Source organism: Opisthorchis viverrini (genome assembly GCF_000715545.1).
Source record: "Opisthorchis viverrini unplaced genomic scaffold opera_v5_69, whole genome shotgun sequence".
NCBI classification, from domain to species: Eukaryota; Metazoa; Platyhelminthes; class Trematoda; order Opisthorchiida; family Opisthorchiidae; genus Opisthorchis; species Opisthorchis viverrini.
Window position 1 is genome coordinate 1,237,531 of NW_008751725.1, and position 27,860 is coordinate 1,265,390.

The following is a 27,860-nucleotide window of genomic DNA, read 5'->3' on the forward strand; positions in this document are numbered from 1 at the left end:
CCGAAGTGCGTATCTGCCGCCAAGAGTGTCTACCTCGTGCCGTTACAGTCACACAATTCTCTACCGCCTCCGCTATGTTTCTTTACCTTCGGCCTCAAACTACTGTACCCAGACTATTTACACCTTGTTAACTCAAGCTGGGTCCCATCCATGGGTAACTCTGCTGGCACTATTTATTGTCTGGTGATCTACTTTGCCGAGATCTAGCTAACATAAAGCTAAAGCCTTATGTATATACTCTTAAGAACCTCTGACCACGTGCAGTGCACGCACATCAAACATTTGTGCTAAATTGCGCAATTAAATAGCCTCTTGCTTCGTTCCACAGACTATCTATTCACACACATAACATTGTGGTGCATTTCTGTTCGTATGACGGTTCAAACGCATCGCCTTTGTTCAGCTGCTGACTCTAAAAATCTCTATTTAACCGTTGCGGCCCATATGGTAGGTGCCGTTCCATTTCCCTCATTAATTCGCCTGTTCCAGTGACTGCTCTTTGCTCGTTAGAGCCCAGGGAGCCACTCCAAGGCCTAGCTTTTACTTCTGACTGATTAAGATATCTGGCAACTAGAGTTCTTTATTAGTACACAAACCGTAATTATGGCCGCTTGGTGGTCTGTCTCCCCGCAGGCCTGGTAGCATGCCCGAGGGACGAAAACCTAGTACGGTAGTCAGGTACGTCCTCCGCGGAGCGTCATCTTGTTACGCTGCACCATGGAGCGTTCTTACACTCGATACCCCTCCGGTTGCACGGGTATTTCGTCTGTTGCCGCAAGCATGGATTTTAGTACAGAAGCTCCACAGAAGTGCACTGTAGTTAACTGTCCCTTGCTGAGGTTTCAGCATTCTGTTGATTGTCATTCATCTGCATTTTTGCGTGTCCATAGTACATGGAGTACCTTGAGGCTAGGTTACGACGCTGACGACTTACACCAGTCTGCAAAGCCGTTGACACTTCGTCTCGACTGAGGATGCGCCGCACCAAATCTACTTCGTCAGCGAAACATAAAACACATTTTCGCCTCCGTATCCCGTGAGGTGATCACATATGCATTAATATGCATCACTATTTCCTGGATGCCAGCCATCACGGCCAGCGCTTATTGACAGCTTTTGTCGTACATTATTCGCTGCATGGAAGTGGCGGCAACGACTTAGTGATTGACGAACAAACAATTACGTTTCTTTCCAGTTGACGTAGTGGTTCCGAGTTCCAGCGTGATCAGGGGAAGAGGCATGGGGATAGCGCGAAGGAGAGCGGATACGAAGATTAACCCCATAAGAATCACCGCGCATGGAAGTGCGGCAACGACTTAGTGATTGACGAACAAACAATTACGTTTCTTTCCAGTTGACGTAGTGGTTCCGAGTTCCAGCGTGATCAGGGGAAGAGGCATGGGGATAGCGCGAAGGAGAGCGGATACGAAGATTAACCCCATAAGAATCACCGCTTTTGCAGAAACATCATCACCATTTTCTTGCACTCTCAAAGCTATGGGCGGCACTTTCATTATTGGCCAGTTTGCTGAAGTAGCGTGTGAAACCAGCTTCCTAAAATCAGCGCATATGGTCGCCAGGTTTGTTCTCTACCTTTTTTGGTATTTTAGTTTATCCCAAGAAACTAAACTCTCTCCATTTGCTCTATGTTGAGTATTGCTCCATGTGGGCGACCCCTAGGTCTAATGTCATTGTGGACGCTGTGACTTACATTTTAGCACACCTGTGAAAATAACCCGGTTGAGCTCGCTTCTGTCCCGCTTCCGTCTGGGGGCCAATGTATATTTATTCGGTTAAATGTAATCATTCGTTCAATTACCGGGTATTGATCTTTCTTGTCTCACTTTGCTATGACTGCGCCACTCAACCTAGAAAGCGCATAATGGCTATAGGAAATCCGACCCCGGAAGCTTGGGCAATGGCCTCGACCATGTGTATCAGTTCGCGGTAGTTCGGATGACTTCTGCAGGTCAGTCCGCCTCTAGTGGAATCCAACAGGTTGCGAAGATTTTATTTTATTCTATTCTACATTTGTTTTTACTATACGAACACGACCGATATTCCGCTTTTTCCCATCGTAGAAAATCCTCAAAACCCCGGCGTACAAGTCGGCGAGGGGGGAACGTTTTCCACCTTCGTAGCTGTTTCACTCTGAACTAATTTCTTAGACAGGACGGTCGGCCTCCTTTCCCCCAGTAACTTCACTGGAGATATGGACTTCCCCCGTTTGCATGTTTTTAGCTTTTCATGTTGACCCGCCACTCATAAATTTCACAAACCTCTTCGGCTTTTGTCGGGGCAACAAACTTGGGTACCACCTTCCACGTTAAAATCCATCATCCAAGTGTTCAGGCCGTGTTCTTCCTCCATCCTCTTCCAGGCACATAACCTGAAACTGAGGCAGAGTGAACAAACTACCCATCCGAGTCTAAGAGCCTTTGGCCTTTCACTCTTGCGTAAAACTATTGGACAAACTAACACGGTAACCGCGTCAAACCTGTAGATGAGAGGCTGGCAGCTCTCTTCAATCTGTAGGCGACGGAATGCACCAAGAAGACCTTGAAACCGACCTCTACCGACGTCGTAATCTCCTTTCCTTTAAAATTGGTCCAGATGTTCTACGACTCCTAACCGAATTGCAGTGGGCTGAGCGCCAGAAGGAAGCCTCTCAAGGCAGGGTAGGGCAAGGTTGTATGGCAGTACTTTTTCTATTTTTGAGTTTAAAACATCTTGCGCCAAAGTGTTGTAGCCGCTATGTCTAGAACACATTCTCAGGGTCCATCGGCCCCCAGGTTCCAATACACTGGTCGGCGATGCCTTAGTTCACGCTACGATTCTGAGGAGCAGCGTTACATTCGACTTCACGTATCCACCTTTCACTTGAGATAGGGAAACTCCGACATCTAATAGCATTTGATCCCCTCGATCCCAAAGCCAAACTAATCGCTTGTATCAACGACTCAATCGCTCTGCTGCTGACTATTGCCAAACCAACCCATCGTGAACCAATCACAGAGCTCGTTCATCCGGACGTCGTTTGTCCCGTTACACATGGCGTTTGATTCTCCCCTAAATGGCTATAAGAAGTTGTTGGTTGGTCACCAGTCGGAGAAGACTGGGATCTCAACCAAACGGATTTCCCTAAAGGCGCTAACAAGTAGTGACTTATTTTTGATGCAGCGTCTTCTTGTTCAGGTGCCAACAGTCACATCCCAATTTCTTCTGCATTTGAAACCGCTTGGCCCAAGTTGAAGCGAGCCACTACTGCCGTACTGCAGAGTAAACCAGTGGAATTTACACTCGAAGAACTCTACAGGGTTTGAAATCCGTTTTGTTTCTAATATGCTAGAATGTTGAGGATATATGTGCACAGCGGATGCTGCTGGATCTATACTCGACCCTGAAGGTTCTCTTGAAAGACTACGTTGCGGAGCTGCTACCAGTTTTCCTTAAATATCCTTTTGGTACTGATCTTTCAAGCCCAATTTTACCCGGTTTCAACGTCCTGACCTTTTTCTCGACCTGTCGCATTATAGTTTTGTAGTGTCTCACATTAGGCCATGTGCACATGGAACGCGAAAGGCACAGGCTAAATAGCAATAGAGTCTTTTTAGGAGTTCAGTAAGCCATCGATAACTAAGGTTCGGTGAACGATACTGGCCTGCTTGTTTCACTGCTGAGAGGAGCCTTCTTACATGGACTGTTGCTTTTCATGTGCCATATAATGTTGATGGCTAATTTCCCTTTCCGTATCATTGATCGGTCCACCATCGCACTTTGCAAATAGAAATATTAGACATAACTTTTTGTGTACGTTACGTGATCATGGATTCGGAATAGACCTTTAGTGGGGTATCTTCTGAAACACCGAGTATCCAGCCATAATAGATATACCACGAAGTGGTTCTGTGGCGTGCATTAGTATTGGCCTGGTCAACGAAGCGGAAGCAGATGTGGTTATGATGAACTTAGATGAATATAATCTAGGATGAAGGTATCCAAAGTATGTAGTTCAGGCAGTCGCGGCATAAGGTTCTACAGAAAAAAGCTGATTAGGTGACTATGCGATACAGGACGTCACCGTGCGAATAAAATTAACTTGTGGAGTCCCCCGCCTACTCCGTACTTACCGTGTGCCCGTCGTCAAACTACCGTTCTTCCAGAGCCTCTATACTAAGATCGGAAGAACGGGGTTCATACGAAATGGTTAGGGGAGCATCGATAACTAAAGTTGCTCTTTTGACACCATCGTTGTGACCTTGGTGTGAGGTGCATTATGGTGCAACTCCATGAGCTCGAGATAGCTCAGTGTTTAAGGTGCCAGCTTACGGACTGGAAGTTCCGTGGTTCAAACTCAGCCTCAGCATTTTGATTGCTCGTGTACGGGCTTGGGCGACCTGGCAGTATCCCATCCCTCGTGCTTCCTTCAAGTGGCGCGGTAGTTAGACACCGAACGACTTTCACAGGTCAAGCACTGGAGATTATTTCCTCGGATCGTATCATTTGTTTGCTCACCACAAAACTGAGCCCTTGTCCTAACGGACAACGCTTCTCTTCACCTAGTGGTCACTTAGTGGTAACTGTTGAATGTGAGCGCGGGATGTGGATCCAACGACTGAGGGATGAGTGGCGCTCTGTCTGGTCTAGGTACGACCAACTGATTGTGGCCGAACGGTTAAGTATTCAAACTACTGGATGGGAGGTCGAGGGTTCGAAACTCCATGGAGTCTCGTGAGATGTTCACTACTGATGATTCCCAATGCGGCTTTTCATCATAGGTTGGCTTCATTTTCAGGATGAAACCTCCAAAAAACAGCTCAATATACCCGGTTTAAGTCCGAAAGGTACGCATAAGTCTAGCAGATGCAGGATCATGTTTGTGGCCACTGCTGTCAAGCTTTCGCTCCACGATACTTCAGTGATTCGTTGCAGTAAGTGTGGAATGTCCAACAAATCAAGTTCAACAGTCAACGTCAGTAATGTGTACCAGAGGCGACCTATGTGGCTGAATTAGGTGTCTCATGCCTCTAATTTTGCTGTTCCTTTACCTATTTGTTTCACTGAAGCTATGCAGCTTGGTTCCGTGGCAAACTCCTGGGAAGTCTATTGCAAGAAGATGGTGAGTTAGTACACACTTCCTTACCAATCTTCAGCTGTTAATCCGCAACATATTCCTCTTTATGGACCGCCAACTGCTGATATCAAACTCTCAGTATGTGCAAATATGGTGAGTTTGTCAGTTTTTATAGTTTGCTGTTTGCCGTTTTCGATTATTGCGTCAACTGACAAACACGAATTCCTTGGCTAACTTGATTAGGCAACGGAAGAGGCACTTGTAGATGTAACAAGACTGGTGTGCGATAATTGGTTGGTGATTCTTCTGAATTAGCCTGCCCTAACTCCGTTCTCTCTCGCTTTGACGGCCGTGTTTGTCGACGGACACGAGAAATGATCGTTCATTCCATGTTTGATTTTTCTAACCATCGTCATTTTGTACGACATCGTTTTTAAAGCTGATGCTGCTTCGCTGCAGAGTCACTGTTTATTTTATGAGACCCGAAACGTGGAAAAAATGGGTGACGCCATCCAATACTAACAACGATTCCGAGACTTTGATCGTCCAAGTCTCAAGGTGACCCTAGGAGACCCATCCGAAGGGGCTGTTCCTCGCAACTTCGTACCGAGCAGCTCCTACTGAATTCTGGTGCCCACAGCTCTCGAGATCCGATAACATCTTTTCGATGCTGGAGCTCGTGATAGTTTAGTGGTTGGGGGCGCGAACATACTGACCTGAAGATGGAGAATATCTTTGGTTCCTTTCAGTTAAGGAATGTTGTGCCTATCACTTGATTTTCACTGGCCCGAACTTGTCGTGGGAGACAGTGCTGAGTACCCGTTACTCCTCCAATTGTCAATTTCTCCATCACTTATCAAATTTGTTAGCGCTGGTTTGTAGCGGGAGGCGAGATGACTCAGTGGTTATAGCGCGAATTTACAGTCAACTTAGCTATGTTGCGGGGCGACAAAGGTTTCTTTAGCTACAGGTCAGCTGCTTTTCCAGTTGATGAGTTGATTCGGCCTCACCAACCATGCTGGCTCGGCTTTGTCTCCCGCATGGGCAGTGAATGGTTACACCATTTCTATGCTCGTTGCCTTTACCTACGGTCACCCGGATCACTGTAGTCATGTGGACGTTTCACGGTTGTCTAACTGACCGACTTACCTGAATTTAAGTGAGAACCACTGGGGCTACCTACGGTGGTTTGTAGTCCTGAGATATAAATGGCCATGGACCGAAGGTTGCTTCCGATACGTTAGTGATGCGTCAGTGTCACCACTGATGTTGCTGTTTATGATGGTGTTGGTGCTTCCGATCCTCTGCTTGCAGTCGTCGATAGTGTTGTGGACCACACACGGCCCTTAGTCCCCAAAGTTATTCCTCCTTGATGCAGTCAGTGGCGAGAAATTGGTTGAAGCAATAGTGGTCTTTGAAGTTAGTGTGAAGACTTCGTTTCTCACCATCATAATTAACTTCCGACATACGTAAAACTTCCCGTCATCTCTAGTGTGTTCCCTCCGATTCAAGAGACCTTGAACTAACCCAATGTCTGAGGTGTGTCGCTGCTTACCAGGAGGCTCGTGGTTCTGGCCTGGCTCTTCGGTTGTTCCTGTCTGTGCATGGATAACCGGATATTGTCTCCACCGTTGCGCTTCCTTCAGGTTGCAGGATAGCTGTGCACTGAAAAAGTGGCGCAGCCGAACGCTCATTATTTGTTTTTTTCTTGATTTCAAGGAGCTTATCTACCGCAGTTGTCTGACCATTGGTAAGGTGAACTAGTTCCTTTTGGACTGCGCTGCATCTATCTGTCTGAGGGTTCCAAATCTATTCGACGTTTTTAGGAGAAATACAACGATTACTTGTGGCGGTCCTAACGAATGCGCAGGGTCTGCGTCTCGAATTTTGTTCATTCTGCTCGATAAAGCCTCCGTTTTGAGCATTTACTCGGACAGCATGCTGAAAACCAAGTTAAAATAATAAGTCTTATTAATATAATCCGTTGTAGAAAATCCGCACAATCAACAACACCGATACCGAGATTGGCGAGGGTTTCAAGGATGCTGGTTTATCTCTGCTTGTCGCTGACTTTGTGGCCGAAGCAGTGTCAAGAAAGCTCCGAGCAGGTATCGAAACGACTCATGCAGCAGCAAAGTCCGACTGAAAGTTGTTCTTAGCATGCGACCAAGGGACAATTTTAAGCGGTCTACACCGAGCTCTTGTGTGTACTCTTTCGGAGGCCCATTCAGAGCATCATATACAGGTATTATCTGGTAGAATCCATGAGCATGCCCCTTCCGGTTAACTCGAATTAAAAATCAACTCCAATTCAGTTTTCATGCATTTTGTGGATTCCAACCATACTTTTCTTCAGGGTAAAACCTTTCAGGTGGTGCACCGAGTTTCGGCAAAGCACTCTTAGTTAAGACGAACCCGACTGCTCACTGTTATCTAGGCGATATCCATTAGGCCGCACAAACCCAACCTCTATGCATAAAAACAACTTGCGAACTCTGGACGGCGACAATTGTGAACCCAAACAGCTATTTAGTTATTTAGTGCCTGACACTGACCTGATCCTTAATTGCAACTAGTGAGTATTATGAAACGTGCTGTGAACAGCTAACGTTTATATTCTCTGTTTTTATGGATTGTTTTTCTGCGCTCATGTAAATTGCCGGAAGATTGCATAGCGAAAGTGGCACGCGTTTTCTGTTAGCCAAATCCTACTAAGTTTTCGGGTGAGATGTTTTTAAGGCACCCTTCTTAGTTTTTATCATAGTCCCTGGATTAACAGTTTTGCTTTTTGGCTTTTTGTGTTAGGGACTTGGCGCTCAATCTCTTTCGCGAGGAGGTAATTTCCCATGATAAAGTGGAAGGTCGGATCCTACGACAACTGTTCGATGAGATACGAAAAGAAAGATCAGGGGAAGCTGTCAACCGAAATTTATTGCGTTCGATAATTCGCATGTTTGTTGATCTTAAGGTAAGTCAAATTTTGGAGATGAGACCCCAGATATAGCACGGTATTCTGATTCATCACCTTAGAGTCAGGTGTTATTGTTTGCCTGAAAGCTGCTAGTCCTGTGGCCTGGCATTTTGTGGTTTGTTGCGTGGTCAGGCTCAACGACTCAACTCTATATTGTTGTTGTTGCCACTCTGGATTGGAGCACGTTTGACACGCATATTAGCTCATAGGTTGGTCTGCTAGATTGCTTACGTTCGTAATCCGTGTGACTATTTTGGTCATACTTCTGTATCGACTTGCAGACAGCACCCGGTCTACCACGTAAAGTGATACTTTGTGAGTAGCCATTAAAGTGCAGTCTTAATGTTTGCGAGTAAAACTGACAATAATTTCGACGTTGTTTTGATGCGCAAAGACAACCGAGAAATCAGTGCCCCAATGACGCACTTTTCATGTCTTCGTTACTCACTGGAAACTTAGCATTGGTTACCTGAGCATTCTAGCATTTGGCATTCCAGGTTAGCTGCACTTGACACAAAACTCACTCTGTAAACACTGACAGACAGCTACATAGACATACATTAGCCCTAACTATTTAACTGAAGATCAGTTATCTAATTGGTCATTTGATCAACTTTTTCATCATTTCCTCCCGGAACCTGCTTGTGCCATTTCCTAACACTTTTTGGAACTTTCTGCGCTTAGCATTTCTTATCTTTACACTTCCCACAGCTTTATCAGTCAACTTTTTTGCCGGAATTCATTCGTCAAAGTCAGCAATTTTATGCACAGGAATCCAGTTCGTTTTTACGGTTGATGAGCGTTCCAGACTACTTGGTGCATGTGGATAAAAGAATTAAAGAAGAGGAAGATCGCCTAGTTTCCTATTTGGAGCCAAACTCAACCCGAAAGTTGCTGCTATCCACTTTGGTTTCAGAACTGCTCACACGAACTCTGGATTATCTGCTTGAGAATGGCCTTGTTGGGTCTCTGAAAGCCAAAGAGACAAAACAGCTAGGTCTGTTTTATTCCCTACTGTCTAAAGTCCCCAATGGAGTTGACAAGTTGCGGACACACTTCAGACAGTACGTAATCCAACTTGGTCGCGATTTAGTTGAGAATCCAACACAAGACCCGGAAAAAGACCGCAACATGATTCAAAACCTGATCAGTTGCCGGGACTACCTATCAGAGCTCATTGCTGTCTGTTTTGCGAATGATGCCAATTTCACTCGTGTATTGCAGGAAGCCTATGAGGAGTTTATCAATCAACGGCCAAACAAACCTGCTGAGTTTTTGGCGAAATATCTCGATGCTCATCTACGATCGGGGAACAAGGCGCAGACGGACGAGGAGTTAGACAAACTCATGGACAAGGTAATGTCTTCTGTTAGGTGACTACAGTGAGTGTTCTGCCTGGCGATTAGCCCCTTGGCGATGTAAGCTTGGAGGGAGTGTAAGCAGGATACAAGTATCTGTCAGTTTGTCGTAGGAAAAGTGCTGTTGGCTCCTCTGAAAGTGAAAATTCACACCTTAGGGAAGGGTCGTGTCATTTTCTGGTCCACCAAGCAAAGGAGTGAGCAGGTTAATTTACCAGTGCATGTGTAACTCCAATCGCGCACAATTTGTTTTTCAAGTGCTACCAACACCCGGCGGAGATCGCTTGGCTATACCGGGTCGATTTTACAAAACAGTGGCTTTCAGTTGGTGTGTGGGCTGTATTCTTCAGCTGTATTTTGGTTTACCATTAGTCCTCACCATCCGGTATTTGACCGGTTGCAACTTTCTGTGTTGACTATGGAAATATGTTATTCTCTCCGAGTAAACAAAGGGCTATAGAGGTTTTATCCACACATCCGGTTTACTCTTTGGTGCCTTATCCATCAACTCGCCTACCATATGCCACAACTCCCTATTTACTTCGTATTTTCGGGTAAATGCTATCCTTAGCAGTGTTGCTTGGAGGATTCTACACTCATCCCATAGGTGTGACGATGTTTGCAGTGGACAATCTGTTCGACTTCTTTCTCCAGCATTTATAAGTGATCTTTTCTTTTATTTACAGGCTATGATGCTGTTCCGCTACATAGACGGCAAGGATATCTTCGAAGCTTTCTACACCAAAGAGTTGGCGAAACGTTTGCTGTTGAACAAAAGCGCATCCGTGGATGCGGAGAAGTCCATGCTATCCAAACTAAAGCAAGGTATTCCGTGATGTGGAGGTTGAGTTAGAATAGCCTATTGCGATTAAGTCCCATTTAGCTAGAAACCTGTCCTCCCGAGCTACAAGTTTCGACACATTGTTAACAAACCATTCCAATATTTACCACCATGTAATCCCTACGTTTTGTGGCTAACTCGGTAACACTTTGACTGCATGTCCTAGCATTCGGAGGCGGTTATTAGGATTCCGTTACTGGCGGTTACGCGGGAGTTTAGTTCTGATCAGTTTTCAGTACTTGGCATCCAAAATGTTTGTCGGGTTCCAGCTTAATCCAGCCCTCCTAATGTTGGATGGCAGGTATCTTAGTTTTTTTAGTTGCAGAATAAGATCAACCTGAACACGGACGTCTCCACGTGACAGTGAAATAAACTTCTTATCTGTGTTACGTTATCTTTCGCAGTTACGTCTGTTTCCATAGCAGTGCTCTTTCTGCATACGAGCACGCTGCTTCATGTCGTGTATTTTGTCCACCATCGGTTTGTGCACGCATTTTGAATACTCTTTAGTTTGCTTTGTTCTTTGAGTATTTCTATCGTGCTAGAGAGAGAGAGAGAGTGTGTGTGTGTGTGAGAGAGAGAGAGAGAGAGAGAGAGTAACGACCGTTGTTGTTCGGGCACATATGAGACCAAAGTAAACAACCTTTTAAGTAGTAATTTTTCTGTCCACACCTTATTAACCCCATAAATTTAATGTCCCAGTAGTATCGGTAGAATAAGGAAAGGGATGCTACGTCTCAACGGCTGAAAACGGACTAAAATCCATCAGTCAGAATAAGGAAAGCAATGAAAACTAACAAGTTTCTGCTGGATTTGGTCAAGAACTAAAACTTGGGTGGTGCGAACCCACTGCAGATGACGACAGTATTACATGGTTGGTAAAGAACCTGGGACTTATTGGTCAGGAATAGTTGGCAGTGGAAAAGAATTTCCAGAAATAGAATGGAAACCCTATCTTTTTATAGGAATGAGCTGCAGTTTGTTGACGTGAAACGACCGGGAAATATTCTCAGAATGATAAGTCAAAAAGATAATATTTCGACGAATGCGGGATAGAGTCAGAGGCGATGGGTAGTTTAATTGGTGTAGAGGAGACATGTGAGGATGCAAATGCTCCTGATAACCCCCATATTTGAATGGCATCCATTGTGCCAATGGTTTGCACGCGTTTGTCATCAAATTGAGATGGGGCAGATCGTCCTGAGTGATACAAAGTGGATTTGTGGTACACAGTGGTGTCAGCAAATGATCAGATACAACTACCGGTGGATGAAAGTAGGTGGCTTATGAATACCAGAAGAATAAAAGGGGAGATGCAACGCAGCCCTACATTGATGCTGTGGATTTGAAAATCTGTGCCATTTAGGCGAGCTAATAAAGACCGGTTTGTGAATATATTTCCAGTGCAGTTGGTCAAAAGAGAATTTGGAGAAGATATGGATAGGTTGGTGTGAAGGCCCTCATACTACATTTAGTCGAAGGCTTTCGAAGCTTGCTTCAATTTCAAAAAAAGAGTTAAGGACAGATTAACAGATGTGAGAAACGCATGGCAACAGGCCACCAGAATATCGATGGGACCTAAATCTATTTTGGTGGTCGATCAAGGGGACATTGCATTCGAGATCTTAAGGGATTTGTTTGGCAGTGATCGACTCCAGAACTTCAGATAAAGCGGGCCGTATTGAAATAGGGGTGGTAGGTGTTGGGGTCAGAAAGAGATCTACGTTTCGTGGTAATTTTCTCAAGATGATACAACACTAGTGGATAGGCAGAACCGACTGGCAACTATAATGGCAAGTTCTCGAACGCAAACTCAGAGCGCGAAGGGTGCTGTAATTTTGATTTGTCAAGAGAAGGGAGACAATGGGGCTATGATAAGTGTTCTTATCAGGCGAACCTGGATTAGTAACCTTTGCGTATTCTCAGTAGACTGCCTTTTTATGTAAACTACGGCCGTTGGTCTTAACTAGCGTGTAACTCAGCGCGTATGGGTCGTTGTTTATCGAAAACAACCTTGAAACGCTTTCCAAAGTAGTTTAGTAGTTGAATTAATAAGGCTTCTGTTCATAATCGCACATCGCGGTATTACCACTTAGTCTCCAACAGCACTATTCAACTACCCTTCCTAGTGGGATCGTTTTTTATTTAGGTAACTAGAGAGAGATAAGATGTGCATTGGTTAGCTGGTGTATGGAGGAAATCCTTCGACTGTACTTCAGCTATGTAACATCCTTTCGGATACACTTTAACCAAGAAATCTGCTAACATCAGGATCCACCCTTCTGCATAATTTTACGGCCATGTGATAAGAAGTCTAGCGTCTTCATTTCTGGACTATCCTTACAACTTACCATAATGAGCGAAGCCGTTACGCCTGAAAACGCGATTTGCATGGTGGGTTATCTAAAATTTCCAGGCTCAGGTTTCTTGTTGAACGGCCATCCTTAGGGATCAAGCGCCTTTGGTCGACTTTCTCCCTGGAGTTGCTGCTTTACTGCCACGGCGGTTGATAGTTTTTCCTGGCTTTCCTACATGGTCGATTTGCTGTGAGTTCATGCACCTTCTAGTTTTGATGCTTACCCTAACGGCTTCACAGCAATAAAAATTCCTATGACTGAAATGGATGTCCTTCCTTTTCTGCATAATAGTTTCCAACTTTACCAGCTGACGGCTAAAGGATCAGCGTCAACCATCTTTGATATGGCGGTACGGTCGCTGTTTATTCGCTCCCTAATGCACACAAAAGGTATCATGTAGTGAGAAATATTAGAGTGGATTTTATAGTGTTTGTTTTAACTGTTCGTCGTCACTCTAACTGTTCAGTTTAATGCCTTGTTTCCAACCCTAACTCTGGAAAGCTTCCAAATAATCGGTACATCGTAAATAACTGCTCAACATTAGCGAATTTACACTCATCTGTAAACTAATTTGGTTCTTTCGAGAGGCTCACCTGGAACCCAGCTGAATCTCTCGTTTATGATGTTCTCAGGATTTTCAGCAACCTTACGAGTAGTACATTACAAATAAACTGCTCAACATGTTCCATTTGCGGTTTACCGGCCATCCGTCTCTCGTTTTGATGTTCTCAGGATTTTCAGCAACCTTACGAGTAGTACATTACAAATAAACTGCTCAACATGTTCCATTTGCGGTTTACCGGCCATCCGCATACTACTTTGCTGCAAGCACTACCTGTATCAATTTGGCCAACGAGATCCAGATACCTTGGGTAGGAAATGATAGTGTGTATCTTCAAAGTTGTGTTCGATTCGATACTTTTACAACTTAACTGATATTTTTCTTTTTATCCACAGAATGCGGGCCCAATTATACACGTAAAATGGAAACAATGTTTCAAGACATCGAACTCAGTAGACAGCTGAGTAAAAACTTCCGTGCTTCCTATTGCCTAGACCACAGTATTGAGTTGTACGTCAACGTTATTTCACCGTCATCCTGGCCAGCTTATCCGCAGACGAAGGCCAATTATCCACCTGAAGTATGTGACTTGGAAAACTTTTCACCTCGGTTGCCTTGTTCCACTAAGGTTTCCGTATTATGTGGATATCTCAACCCAGTGAAATGTCTTTTTGACGCCACAAGGCTTTGAGATCCGTGCACTGACTTCATCAGACACAATTTCATCAGGATTAATGCAACTACCTAGGCATCTGAAATTCTCGATAACTAACTACGTGATCTCAAGCTCATCTGATCTGGTGTATGGCTCCAACAGACAGTCTACGGGAAAACCCCAGTTCATCTGTGTGCTAGTTTCAGGACTTCATAGTAAACTGATTTGTCCGTCATGAACACAGACGTCCGAACAGATCACAGAAAACCACATCGAGATTCAGTGTAGAAGTATGGGTTTCTAGTGAATGGGTAAATGTTCTTCGGTCACAGCCTCCTTAGGTAGTGACATTCTATTTTTATGAATAAATTCCGAGGGGCTTAAGCGTTTTGGCAGATTGCTACGCTTGGCCCATCCATGGACTTATCTTCATTTTCAGAGGCCAATTTTCCCGTGCTGGAGTGTTTGATTTTCGACATTGAAACTGGACTGATTCGACAGCTTTCCATCCTCTGTGTTTTTCTTCAAAAACTTGTGGTTTGCCAATTCATTCGTAATGCTACCACACAGTGTTCATTTCTGGACCAATTGTTGACAAAGCCACTATAAGGCCACTATGTGCTCATTTTCGTTAAGCGTGCCCTAAAAAATAGTTCGGTGATAGTAGGGAGGTAGTCGCATTTTGGAGGGAATAAGCACTTGTATCTCGTATTTACATATACGGCCAACTGACCGTATCAGAAAGTGTTTTTGCGGAGAGGGTCGTTTGATAGAACAGTGTCATTTTGATGTGCATAATAAAGGTAGCTGGCGGCTACTAATAAAGTGCGGTAGTTCCCCATTACAGAGCGCCTATGGGAGCGGTCTAAATGTTTCCTTCGTGTGGTGGTCCCACCGAAACATGTTCACTCTATGGAGGAAAATGTTGGTAGCTCAGGTAGCGCAGATGGTCATTGGTTTGTTCGCTGAGCTGGGCAGTTGGATTGGAAACATTTAATCACCAATTGAGGTGACATCATCAGTGCGTTATTAGGGAGCATAACCACTAAACCACCGCTGCGCACCACTACGCTCTCCAATAACGCACTGATGATGTCACCCCAATTGATGAAACGTTTGCAATCGAACTGCTTAGCTCAGCGAACAAGCCGGCGACCGAGTTCACTCTTTTTTACACTCTTGCATTGCAATTTTGTAAGAAAGCGTATTCTGTCCTTTTTCGGTCACTCACTGTCCAACTTATTCATATATGTTCACATTTTCTGACCTGCATGAAACGAAATGCCATTCACACCTGTTGTTCAACGTTGGTTATTGTCAGAAGTTTACAGTGCCTGTGGAATCTTCATAATTCTCGCTTGATAGTTCTCTCATGGTTCCCAGTGAAGCTCACCGGAATTCCCCCAATTTTTATTTCGCTAGCATCAGTTTCTAAGGTTTTCTTTCGCCTCGTTCCATTCGCTTTTCATAGGCTGTCTGAAAGCCTTTCCTGGCGAATACAATCACCGCCGTGTTACATTGACCGCGTTTAGACGGTTCTAATGGATTGGTGATCATCACAACCGAGTTCACTCAATCCATGTTTAATATAAGGTTATTTTGTTAGCGTGTTCCCCTTATTACGATCGTGGCGTATCCGATTAAGTGGAATCCAGCAATACGAAAATTGCTTTCAAAACTAGATATTCGTGAAATATTTTTGCGAGTCTCTCTGAAAATCCAACAATGCCCGTTTCTTTCCGCGGAACCTAACTTTTTATTATTTTCCATAACAGCGTCTATTTCTCACGAACTTTCAGGCTGTGTGAAAAAATGAGCTCCTGACTACAATTCATCCCCGGCTTTACTTTTGCAGATGATGGCTCTGCGTGATGAATTCACTCGCTTCTACCTGTCACATCATCAAGGCCGAAAACTTCTATACGAACCTTCACTGGGAACCTGTGTAGTGAAAGCTGAGTTCCCACTGGTAAGATTGATGATAGTCCTTGTTCAATAACGCTTCTATCTCAGTTATGAAACCAAATTTTTGTTTCATTTGGCCAACTCATTACTGCAAGACATTCCAGGTGCATGATACCATTCTTTGCTAAAAAGCTCTTTTTGGATTAAATCGACTGCATTTTGCTCGTAGATTGGCCTTGGTAATCCAGAACTTACATCCATAGCCACGGTGTGGTTCCGACATTCTAGTGCATTGTTCCAGCATAATTCTGATGAAACCACCCGGAGCAGTCATCGTGCTGTAAGCCATTGGGTACGTGCTGACAGCTGTCGGGGCTAGTACCTATGTTCTACCTACTACAGAAAGTCGCGGCCACCCCTCTGCACAAAGTCGATCCTTTCCCCGGGGACCCGTTTAAAGTGCCAGAAGAATTCTGGTTAGATTAAATCCGAACTCCCCCCTTTAGTAGAAAAAACACTTTCTTGCCGTTGATATAACTCTTTCGAATTGTTTCTATAATGCCAGCGCGTCTACTGTGTGTATGTTTTATTGGCTGTATCCCAACCTTCGTGCTTCCTTCGGGTGGCATGGCATCTAGACACCGAAAGGGTGTTACAGCCGAACGATTTGTTTTCATCTTATTCATGTTTTATTGGGTCGCGTTTTCAAGACGGAGCCTTGGTAATCTTGCCGTCTGTATTCGACATCCATCAACTGCCTATCCGTGTTCTTGGGTGGGACGATGAGCCTATTGTCACATCCACCTTCTTTGCTATGCGTTCTTGTTGGAGTATAGCTTATGCAGATACACCTGGCGAACATTGAATCCGATGCTGGTGATGGAATATTCCACATCCACTTTGTAACAAATAGGCACTCTGAAACACTTACCTACAGTATCCTTTTTGACACGCTTTCTTAAAACCGTTTCACTACGAACTCTGCGTACGGAATCACGGTGGCATCGGATTTTGCTTATTTAGGGTTAAAGACGTAGAGGCGTCTTAGCCGTTTGACATCCACTTGTGATCCTGGCCATCTCGCAAAACCGGAACAGTTGTCGCTCATTAGCTGAGGCAGGGTGAAAGACATCTTGCTCATAACTTCATGACTTGGCAACACAATGTAGTCAGTTAGGACGTTTTAAAAGAGGGCATGACGTTTTGGACGAATAGTGTGAGCTAATCACACTGCTGATCAGTCGTCCGTGACGTAACAGTTTAGTCTTCAAATGCTAGCCGGTAGGTTGCGGGTTCGTGATGCATGCTGCCGATGATTCCCAACAACTATACATACCCCCTCTGCTTTCCGACATAAATTGACTTCAATTACAGGACCAAATCTTGGTTACCAAACGGACTAGCTTACAAGTTTTGCTACTCTATCGTTCTGACGGTTACTCTCGATTTGAGCGGTTGATTGAAGCGCATTATTTGAAACTGCAGTTGTCCCACAAATTACTGTTACACCAGATATAGGTTTTATTCGTAAACAAGGTGAATTTTATCTAAGTGGATAACAGAGACAAATCACTCAGCGCTCTGGTAACTCGTTTGAAGTTTGCCAGAAGAACATGGAAGATCCCATGAGGATCCGAGGAAACCCCCCCTGGAAAAGAGAGCACGATCGAGCAGTTTATTGTTTTTTTACTTTTGCCGAATTTTATTGGAAACCGAATTCAATTAGTTACCGTTACTTCGATGTACACGCCTCTAAGACATTTTAAGCCTGCGATTTTTCAAGGCGATTCTAGAGTAAACATTACTTTCACAAAGTGGTCAGATTCGTTTGTGGCCCAAATGCGAGGGCACAGTACAGTCACGCATTGAGTGCCCGTTTATTAACTTGTAACAGTGACAACCATTATGGACGCCCAAAATGAAGCAAGGCTAGCCCTCAACTCGGAAGGTAATCTTATTCTACTGTCAAGCCAAGGTTGAGGATGGTCTCTGTGCAATAAGGTGATTCTAATAACCAACTATATCCTCTGGCAGTTTCCTGGTCCCTGTTGTGGGTCGATGTGCATTGTAGGAGATATTATCGCTCTTACTCGTGCTTATTTCCGGAAAAGGCACAAGTACAAGCTAACCCAACATGACTCACCGTTTATCTGATGGAATATGGGCATTACATACGTGATATCAAGTTTGGCGGTCGCCCTTTTGAATCTTTGCTTTTCGCATTTTAGACTCCTCATTTACGCAAAGAACTTCAAGTTTCCGAGTTCCAGGCCTTGGTTTTATTGCAATTCAATGGTGATCCGAATGAATCGGTCAGTTATGCCACTATCGCAGAAGCCACGGGAATTGAAGAAACAGAACTGAAGCGGACGTTGTTGTCCCTGGCTGCTGGGAAAGGTCAGAGGGTGCTCATAAAACATCCCACGGCAAGTGAAGGTTTTTCTTTGGCTCAGTTGTGTCGTGTAGTTGAAGTTACTGTGGTGGTCGGTCGACCCTCTGAGCATAATCGATTGCAGATTGTAGATTGTTTGGAGAATTCAGTTTATTGGAGAAAGGGCTATACCATCCTACTAGGTGGCGCTAATACCAATATTGTGCTTGGTATACCAGATTACTCGCCATTATTTCGTCTGTATCGGAAAAATTTCCGAGAATCGGGCGTATTATCGTTTTCTCTATCGTTGAGTATCAAAAGCGCATTAGCCCTTGCTTTTTTCATCTATTTGGATTCTGTGGTGTTTTCTCGCTGCTCTCATCAGCTAGCTGGTCGTGCTATTCTGCAGGTGACGGCGCATAAGTAATCGCTTCTCTGTGTCGCTTTCCAGAATCTCGATGTGGCCAACGACCACACTTTCAAGTTCAATGCTGAATTTCAACATCGATTAACGCGCATTAAGTTCAACCAGATCCAACTGAGGGAAACGGTAAGTTTGGTTCTCTTCATTTCTCATCATTGTCGTCTGCTGACTTCTCATTGTCACCTAACCATGAAAAGTACCATTGTGGCAAGAATGGATAAAATTTCGCACTTTATCGATGTCACAAGCCTATGCTTCCAACAGCATGTACCACAGAAGACACTACCGTATATGACTAAATTTGTATTGGGTGCAAGATAACGTCGGCTAGACAGCCTCTCCGAGACTTTCACTGCCGATGTATCGTTTCAGTCTTGGTTTAGCAGACCACACAATGACATTACTTTTAAATATCTAACACAATTGAGTAATTAAAAACCATTTGAATATAGTGTACCCGAGTGGTGTAATTCTCTCGTGAATCTGTCCTTGATTAGTTGTGGACTCGAAGAACACACCAGTAGTCGCTACTTCTCATTTCGCTTCACTGATCTGTTCGCTTCGAGCTTTGTCGTTCGAATAAAGACAAAACTTCCAGACTGTATGGGATAGGACTCCCCCAAGACTTTTGTGTCACAGTCGAATCATTAGAGGTATGATTTAACGATTAATAGGATGGGTGTTTCTTCGGTATCTCCGGCACACTTCCAACTGCTTGTTCCCCCATCTCTACGAAGTAACTCCTTCCACTGCGATGGCTGCACACGAAATGTCCCGTCTCGTGCCCCTCATCGAATGTCTACACTTCCATTCTTCCATATTGCGCCTATTTCGTGTGTCTCCGTCATGCGCACAGTCGACTGCTTTGCTAGAAAGGTTTTGAGTTACCTCTAGTGTATCCCCAAAGGACATTCTGCCACGACATTATCAAATTTCCTGAATGGAAGACATGCGGGGAAAGCATCTGACTTTGTGTTTTTTCGTCCCTTTCGAGTCAACTTCCAACAAAAGCTTAGCTTTCTTGAAGTTGAGCACTCATGTGCAAGTTGTGGGTGTATCAATATGAGACACAGTTGTGTCCCTCGTTCAATATTTTCAGTTCTATTCCCTTTGGTTGAGCGAATTCACTGTCATTTGAGGGTAATGCGCTGTTTGCTCCGCAGAGTCCTCAACCATGAAGGCATTTATTCGAAATTTACGAGCCCTTAGGTTTCATCATTACAATCAAGTACTTTAGAAAATGGGTAGGTTCGGTTGTATGAGGGAGACACTCGCAGTTCATAGAGATCAGGCGTGTCTCGTTCATCGGTAGCTCCCTTACCTGTGCGGTCGTGTGAGCAGAAGAGTCGTAACGAGATGCTTCAGTTAAAGTAGGTGATGATACCAGTAGCGGTAATATATGACGTCCTTTTAGAAACAATTCTGTTAAGTGGAGAGATCATTACGTCTTCTAGGGGTAAGGAGTAGTAGCAATAATCGTTCACCGGTGGCACTCGGCGAAGCAGGAGGACTGAGATGGTACCAGGTTTCTGATCCTAGGCAGGAGGAGTCGAGATTTTGCGGTTGGGTTAGAACCAGCCACCGAGCCATTTCGAGCTGGGGTCGGACAGGAAGGCCGAAGGAGAGGACGAATTTACATTACTCTGAGGGACAAACACCTCAAAGAAGGAAGGGGAGTTGGGTCTGTATCCCATAACTGACCACTTCGTTTGTGAATCGATTCGAGCTACTTCTGTGCCATGCCTTTGGTTTGGCTCCTCGACTAAATTTTGGCTCGAAAGCCTGACCACAAAGCAGTGGTGCTTGGCAGGAAATGTCAGTGTACCCCCTTTTATTAAACAACAAGTTGCCACAAGTATTCCAGTCCCGGACGTATAGCAGCAGGAGACTGTGTTGCTTGGGTCCCTAACCACTGATCAATATGACAGAATGGGCTCCGCGAGTGTCGCATGAGCACACCGTCAGTATAACTCAGTGGGTCAATGAGACACATAAACCGTCAACGACGGCTAGGTCCAGTCTCTTTGTGACGAAACTTCTGACTATTGAAACTCATTCAGGGAGAACTATCTGCATGAGCAAACGACTCGATTTATGTAAGTAACACATACTGTGGGCTGTTCTGCTCGGCCGCTTTAACCTGAGACTAATAATACTACAAGTGTCTCTTTCAACTGACCCAGTAGGGAGGCATACAACTCTTGAATTGTGTATAGCTTTCGCTCAATCATGAGCACCGAAGTAGTTTTCCTATGTCCTGCTAGTCCAATACCGACCCAGCTTAGGTTGCTCTAAAAAATAAACTGTACTCGTCTCCCAAATCTGGAATTTTCCACTTACGCTAACGTGTACATGATCCCATCCTGTTTAACTGTCGGCTTCAGATGGGGATTGTTTAATGAGTTCTGAATTCGTCAGGGTAGTTCACGCAGAAGCCACCCTACTTTTCCTCAATTTGTGTAGTACGTGATGAAGTTTCTCTGGATTCCCTTTTCTGCATTAAGTGTTCGGTACTGGCTGTACCTTTCTGGACGAACTTCGATAACGAATATTGCTGTAGAGAAATACAGTATCCTTTCCCACACTTTGGCCCACATGTATGGGCGCAACTCTCAATTACTTCATTCAGGATAGCGTGTCAGATCTTTGCCTTTAGTAGCCGTACTTCTTGTCTTCATTCAATCTGTTCACGTGAGTCAGCACGTAAACCGCAACGCAATCACATGCCTTCGTGCTTCAGGGAGAAAGACCCTGGTTTTCAGTTTGTTGAACAAAAGGCTCACTCTATAAAATTTTCTCCCAACTACTTTGTCGGTCATTTTAGAAACAAGAACAAGAGGCCACAGAAGAGCGCGTTTTTGCTGATCGCGTTGCTCACGTTGATTGTTGCATTGTTCGAATTATGAAGACGAGGAAAACCATCGATCACAACAGTCTGTTGTCCGAGGTCTACAAGCAACTACAGTTTCCATTAAAGGTAAGCGGAATCTATTTGTAATGTCGTACCTTTTGTAGTCGAAGAGTGGAGTACGTAGCCCAACTGTAGTCCACTCCTCCTAATCTGATCAGTCTACACTCAGTCGTAGACAGGTTGAAGCTCTTGTCGAAGCACGAAAATTGCAACGGTTGTACGCAATCCCGGTTGTCGCATGATCCAGTAAACTTAGCAAATCGTAGGTGAAATTGGAACCTCAGACTAATGTATGATAGTTTCATAAGCACCTTTGTCAATATCAAATCAAGACTGTCAAAGTTTAGTAGGAGGCAAGATTGATGGAAAATTGGTGGGCTTCACTAAGGGTGAAACCGTTGGTGCGTTGCCAGAATTCTCATCAATCTGGTGGGCAATAGTTTTGTGTTCAGCAAACCATTTTACCGACCGATAGTTATTGCCTACCCAAGTGCTCAAAAAATTTACATTTTGGGACTAGGGCGAAGCCTCAAGTCTAGAAAGACATTTTAAAAATGCTTGAGTGGTCAAAGACCAAATTGTTCGTCGTTTTATTTCACGAGGAATCACTACTTATCCGAACGCCCGAACCATCTGGGTGATCAATGTGGTGATGAATTTCAGTTCAGTCTAGGTGAATTTGAATTGCATTTTATTTTTCTGTACACCTTTCTTGACTTGTTGAATTCTAGATATCCACCAACTGTCTTGTTCCCCTGTTTCTTTTGGACCTTAGGGTTCGTAGGTGGTCCATGCGGCACTTGACTTGATGAATACGTTGCGGCTGAGCGACCGCATTAGGGTTTTACTTTGAAGTTCGCAACATAAAATGGAAATGTTCCATAATCGCAATTTTCGAGTTTCAATAAAGTCAAACAAGAGCTTGTTTCGTACAGGTAGACTAATCGGAACTTCCCAAACCCCTGTCTTAAAAATACCATTAACGAAAGATTCAGCTGGCTTCCTGGTGACTCTTATCAAAACCAAATTGGTGTGCAAATGAGTGCATTTTGCCAGCCTTTTACCTTCTTTATTAGAAGGATTCTCTCTTCTAAAGTTGTCATTTCTTTCTGAGTTTAGACACCAGAGATCACTCAACTCTGGATTGTGTGAAATGTACCTACAACGTTCAGTTCACTTTCAACAATCAAACTTATCGACAGAAGGACGGCGTCGCGATGGGGTCTCCTCTAGGTCCCCTATTAGCAGATTTTTTCATGACCAAGTTAGAGACTCAAAAATTAGATGCACTCATTGGACGGTTAACATTATATCGCCGCTACGTAGACGACATATTCGTTCTCGCCGATGAAACCATCAGCACAACAGACGTACTAAGCAGTTTCAATTCAGTCCACGCTAATATCAAGGTTACTATCGAATCAGAACAAAACGGGCAGTTAAGCTTCCTCGATGTCAATGTTAAAAAGAAGACCGACGGGACCATAGAACGCAAGGTCCACAGAAAGCAAACGTGGAAAGGTCAGTATACTCACTTTGATAGCTTCGTTCCGTTGCAACAAAAAAACGCAACCTAATTAGATGCCTGACCGAGAGAGCAATGAAGATATGCTCACCCGAATGCTTAGAAGAGGAACTAAAGTTCTTGGGACGCACATTCCTGCAGAACGGATATCCTGAAAGGTTCGTACTGAAGACTATGGAGGCCGTTCAACCCAAACCTACGGAATTTTCTGTTAGAAAGAAGCCCGTATACATGAGGCTTCCATTCAAAGGTGACTCGGTTGCTGAACTAATCACCAGAAGGCTTAGAAACTCCGTTGATACGACATACTTGGCCGCTAATCTATGTTTGAGCTTCAACTCCAGCCCCACTATCAGATTCTGCTTGAAAGACAAATTGCCACGTTCTACCACCAGCTTTTGTGTGTACTCATTCGTATGCTCGTGCCGAGCATCATACGTTGGTCGTACGACAAGGCATTTGTCGGACAGAATACGAGAACACAATCCCGTATCTCTGAGTGGTAGTGGAAAGAAACCAGGCTCAAGCGCGATTGCAGCACACTTGGCCGAAACCTGTCATATCATAGACAAGGAGCAAGCCTTCACCATCATATACCGGGTACCTCTGAACGGACCACGACTGGTACGATCCAAACTACTATCGATCGCAGAGGCGATAGGAATCCGACTGCTGGATCCACAACTTTGCATCCAAAAGAAACTTGTGCGACCTCTGAACTTGAACTGGCCTACGAAACATCTGGTCCCACAAGTCTGTCTGACATTGACGTCATGACCCATTGACCTACCCCTCACCCAACCCCCTTCCTTTGACTTCTATTTCTCTAAAGTGTAGCCCCGATCTTAACCTTTTCCACGTGATTTCTGCTACCATATAAATTTGTGATGTATTAGCCAAGATGAACAATCACAGAAAACAAGCTTTGTTCGCTACCTTCTTCGTTCTCATGACTACACTGGGTATATTCGGCCGCCTGTTACGAAATAGTTACTCACTTCTGACCGATAGATGTAAATTTCAGTTGATGATGCCCAAGCGTAAAGTCGCTTTTCTAAATTTATCCGTCGTTTGTTATTGCTCACTTTATGCTTTTTTTCTTGCTGTCAAGTGAACTTCCATTGTTTTCATGGCGGTTTTTAGAACATCCGTTGAACGCCTTAAAAGTGACTTCAATTTAATTTCGATCACACAGAATGGGCACGTAGACTTAAAGGACAACGTCAAAATATCCTAAAAAAAAGTCTTTTCCCGCCGAATCAAAACTAATTCAAGTTTTTCCTTTTGGAGGTAGTCGGTGATTCCGGTATTCTTATCGGAATCATTATCCGAATCAAAGGCAAAGAGATCAATAATCGGTGTGTGCCTAAACAAGATGCAGAAATGGAATATGAGGCTGGTGTGCGAATCGCATATTAGTTTCCAGGTGGCGCTTGATTCATGTCCTTTTGAAATTAATATCTTGACTTTAAATTGCGTCCACAAGTCTTGGTCGTAAAGGGGCTGGTGGCTGTCTTTGTTTTGCATAAAGCCGAAACTTTTATGACACTGTAAAAGCACTCAACAACTACCGCAAAGAGCTTGTCACGTCAATACTACTTTGATACCGACGATCTTCTCAGGACTGAGATAGTGGGTCTTCCTGTCCTATTTGTCATCGACCAAACCGGTAGATGATCTCGTGGTCAGTTAGTCGTCTCATGGTTTAGTCACCGTGTCCAACCGAACACGAACATTGAATTGATATCAACACATACATGTGTGATCTTCCCAGATAACCTACCTTTGCGCCGTCGAACTGTCGGAACAGTTCGCTTTTTACTATCAGTTTCGACCAGCGCCTATTGGGGATTTGGACGACGCAGTTGTCTGGCACATACGGGGCTGACTAATGGCGCCAACCGGTCATCTGTGATGCAGATGTATAACTAATCAATATGGCATCCGAAGACCAGCGTCTGAGTTAGCTTGACTAGTAGAGCGCTGGTCTGGTAAGACTAAGTTGTTGGTTTCCTCACCCTTGTCACTCTTCTCTTCCCCAAAGTGGGTACCTTCTTTTCTGCATTAAAAATTTCGCTTGTCATTACTAAAAGGATCTTTGGTTGTCCGTCGTATATCCTGAATAGGTTATCTCTGAGTGACCGGATGCGATTTACCAGCCACGAAGAGGTAGCATGGATTCTATTTGGATAAATGTTGTTGTGTTGGGTAGACGACTTCACCTAGTGATGTTCTCGTTTTCAATCACTAATGAAAAGGCAAAATACATCATCAGTGTACATATGTACGGCGCTATCAGGCCTGTCTTTTGGAGACATATTCGTGCACTTCGGTCAAACAACTTGATTGCCGCATATTTATCATTTGAGGCTTGATTCAATCTAATGGAAAAGTGCTGTTGTTTTTTTGCAGTTTACTCATTTAAGGCCTGACCAAACTTACTGGCTGTTGGCTCCCGCTAGGATTGTCGATGTGAATTCGGCTCGCTTTTTCGTCCTCCTTGTCCACACAGGCCGCCGTTACACCACAAGCTTGTTTTCTTGATGTTTCTACGCGGAGGTATCTTCCCCGGGGGGAGGGGAGTTTAGTCCGTAATTGTTAAAGTGCACTACATTCTATACCTTCTTTTTGTCCTTTATGTAAGTGTTACATAGTTCAACCTGCAGGAGTGTTGTGCGATTTGTCACCTCAGTCAGATTGCTTGGATTATGTCCAAACAGCTTCGAATTGGTCACTGGAGCCCACTTGTTAACGGCATTTGGGGCCTGTGTTGTTTTAGCTGGTTGGTTTCTGGTTGTGATGGGGTATTCTGACAGATTTCTGTCTTCCTGTACGCAGGCGCAACGAGTTATCTGCGTCATATTGCATTGTGTTATTATGTAGAATCTTAAAAACTAGCCTCATTTGGGTGTACTTCTGTATGCTCCGATAGTATACACTTAGCGTGATGTTATGGTGCTGCTTCTCAGTTATTGTGAATGGTCGTTCGTTTCAGCAATAGGCAGCCAAGCCACATTTTCTTTTGTCCAAGGCTTCTGACTTCCCATTTGACAGAACACTATTTCACGTCCATTTCGCGTCACATAGGGCTTGCCTGACCACTGGCAGTTGCATGAACATTTAAGATACATAATGGCCTTGGCTGCTTTCTAAGTTAATGGTGTATGGCATGCAATCCCCGCAGTTCACATTCCGCGTTTCGAAAGTCATCATACCTGGTACTTCGTGATAACCAACTCGTCGTGCTCTATATTACCCGTGATAACGTTAAGTTTTTCCAGGTGTGTGGATGGCATGCAATGTTTTGTTAGTACTTTTGGCACTGAGGCAACCAGCCTTTGAACCTCGATTTCAAAAGGTTATTTTTGGATCGCACAATTAGGGAGTACGACGTATTAATATGGGATGGAATGCGTTCCTCACTACGTCCCGCTTGTGGGCCGAGCTGATCCACATGTTAAGGGTCTTTTTTTACCTTGAAACAACCATTTTCTTCTAAGGACTCTCTTTACATCATTCACTTATACTCAGCCTACTTTATGCATTTTCAGGCCTCAGATGTGAAGAAACGGATTGAGAATCTAATTGAACGGGACTACATGAAACGGGACACCACCAGTGCGGCCACATACCATTACGTTTCCTAAACCACAATAGTCTCACGCTGTGACATCGAGTTTTGTACATGCACACGTGCCTCGTACTATTCACTAAGAAATGAGTATCTCCTCAACTTGTTCACGTAGATCTCGACGAATGTAGTCCTCATCTCCCAACCTGTACATAACATCCGTTCAATGAGAGTTTATTTGCTTATTCCCGGTTCTTACGTCACCACTGTTCTGCACATTTTCATGATCAATCTTTGGTATTACGCCACGGATCCCTTCGAACAATATTCGACACTCGACTGTCCGAGGCATTTCACAGCGAGTTCCAGTAGAATACAAGAAGGAATTGTTCGGAGTATCAATTCCTGTCAACAAATAAGTCTCCCGATTTGGTTTGGTGTACATCGGAGATCGATCGTTCTTCCGCGTATCACATCTTACATGTTTTGTGGTTACTCTGCTCACATACGGACTGTGATGAACATTCAAAGCAAAATCGATTTCCAGTGTAGTGATATAGTCGCCTGTATCTACTCGGCTGTGTCATCGCCTCTTGCTAGCTGTGAAGTTACTAACGCACCGAGATCGCAGAGCGAACCAGATCTGGACCAATAACCATTTCATGTTATGCACTCCACTCATCAAAGCATTCAACATATCGTGTAGAAGAGCTCCGCATGTGACACTCTCTCGTATGGATTGATGCTGCATTCAAGTGCCTGATTTCGTTGTTCCCTTTCCCACTCACAACTGTTTTGGTCACCAGCTCGCGTTAGAGTACCAATGATACCCTAGTTTTGTCTTTTGGGCAGCAGGAGTCCCAAAGGAATGCCAGGAAGCATATTTCATCCGAATCGACCTTCTTCACTCATATACGAATTGAGTTTGGACGCCCGTTCTATGCAGCGTGGTACTTCGCCGCTACAATGACAAGGTGCTGTTTTTATTAGTAACCTGCTGTAGCTGACCACTTTGTGTGTCTAAAATAAATGGGACCGTTCACGGAAGAATCTGGCGTCCCATGCCAATGATGAATGATCACTCACCTGGTGTTATTTTTCAGGTTTCCTATCTGCTGTTTGTACTCATGGCCGTTTCGCTCTTCTGATCTTTATTTTGAAAATTCAGTAGCGTTGCCAATACAAAACAGCCCACACTGTCACCTGGCACGGGAATGCTGTTTTACTAGAATGTCGATCTCTGGTACTCCTAGTTGCCTGACCACTCAATCACTTGGGCGTGCTCAATGTGTGTGTTGAGTCTTCACGTTATTGACCCCCTTTTTCCATGCC

The 27,860-nt window shown here is 44.3% G+C and overlaps 1 protein-coding gene across 1 annotated transcript; it reads left to right on the forward strand.

Moving 5' to 3' along the window:
* Positions 1-3,051: 3,051 nt before the first annotated feature.
* Positions 3,052-27,754, forward strand: T265_04298 (hypothetical protein; the record flags this gene model as incomplete). Its single annotated transcript, XM_009168997.1, has 14 exons — positions 3,052-3,160; positions 3,196-3,317; positions 3,350-3,442; positions 5,075-5,119; positions 5,154-5,227; positions 7,880-8,042; positions 8,757-9,401; positions 10,090-10,228; positions 13,559-13,743; positions 15,674-15,787; positions 17,952-18,128; positions 18,549-18,647; positions 21,346-21,498; positions 26,509-27,754. The coding sequence occupies 14 exons, from the start codon at positions 3,052-3,054 to the stop codon at positions 26,602-26,604; spliced, it is 2,214 nt and encodes a 737-aa protein (XP_009167261.1).
* Between the last annotated feature and the right edge of the window lie 106 nt (positions 27,755-27,860).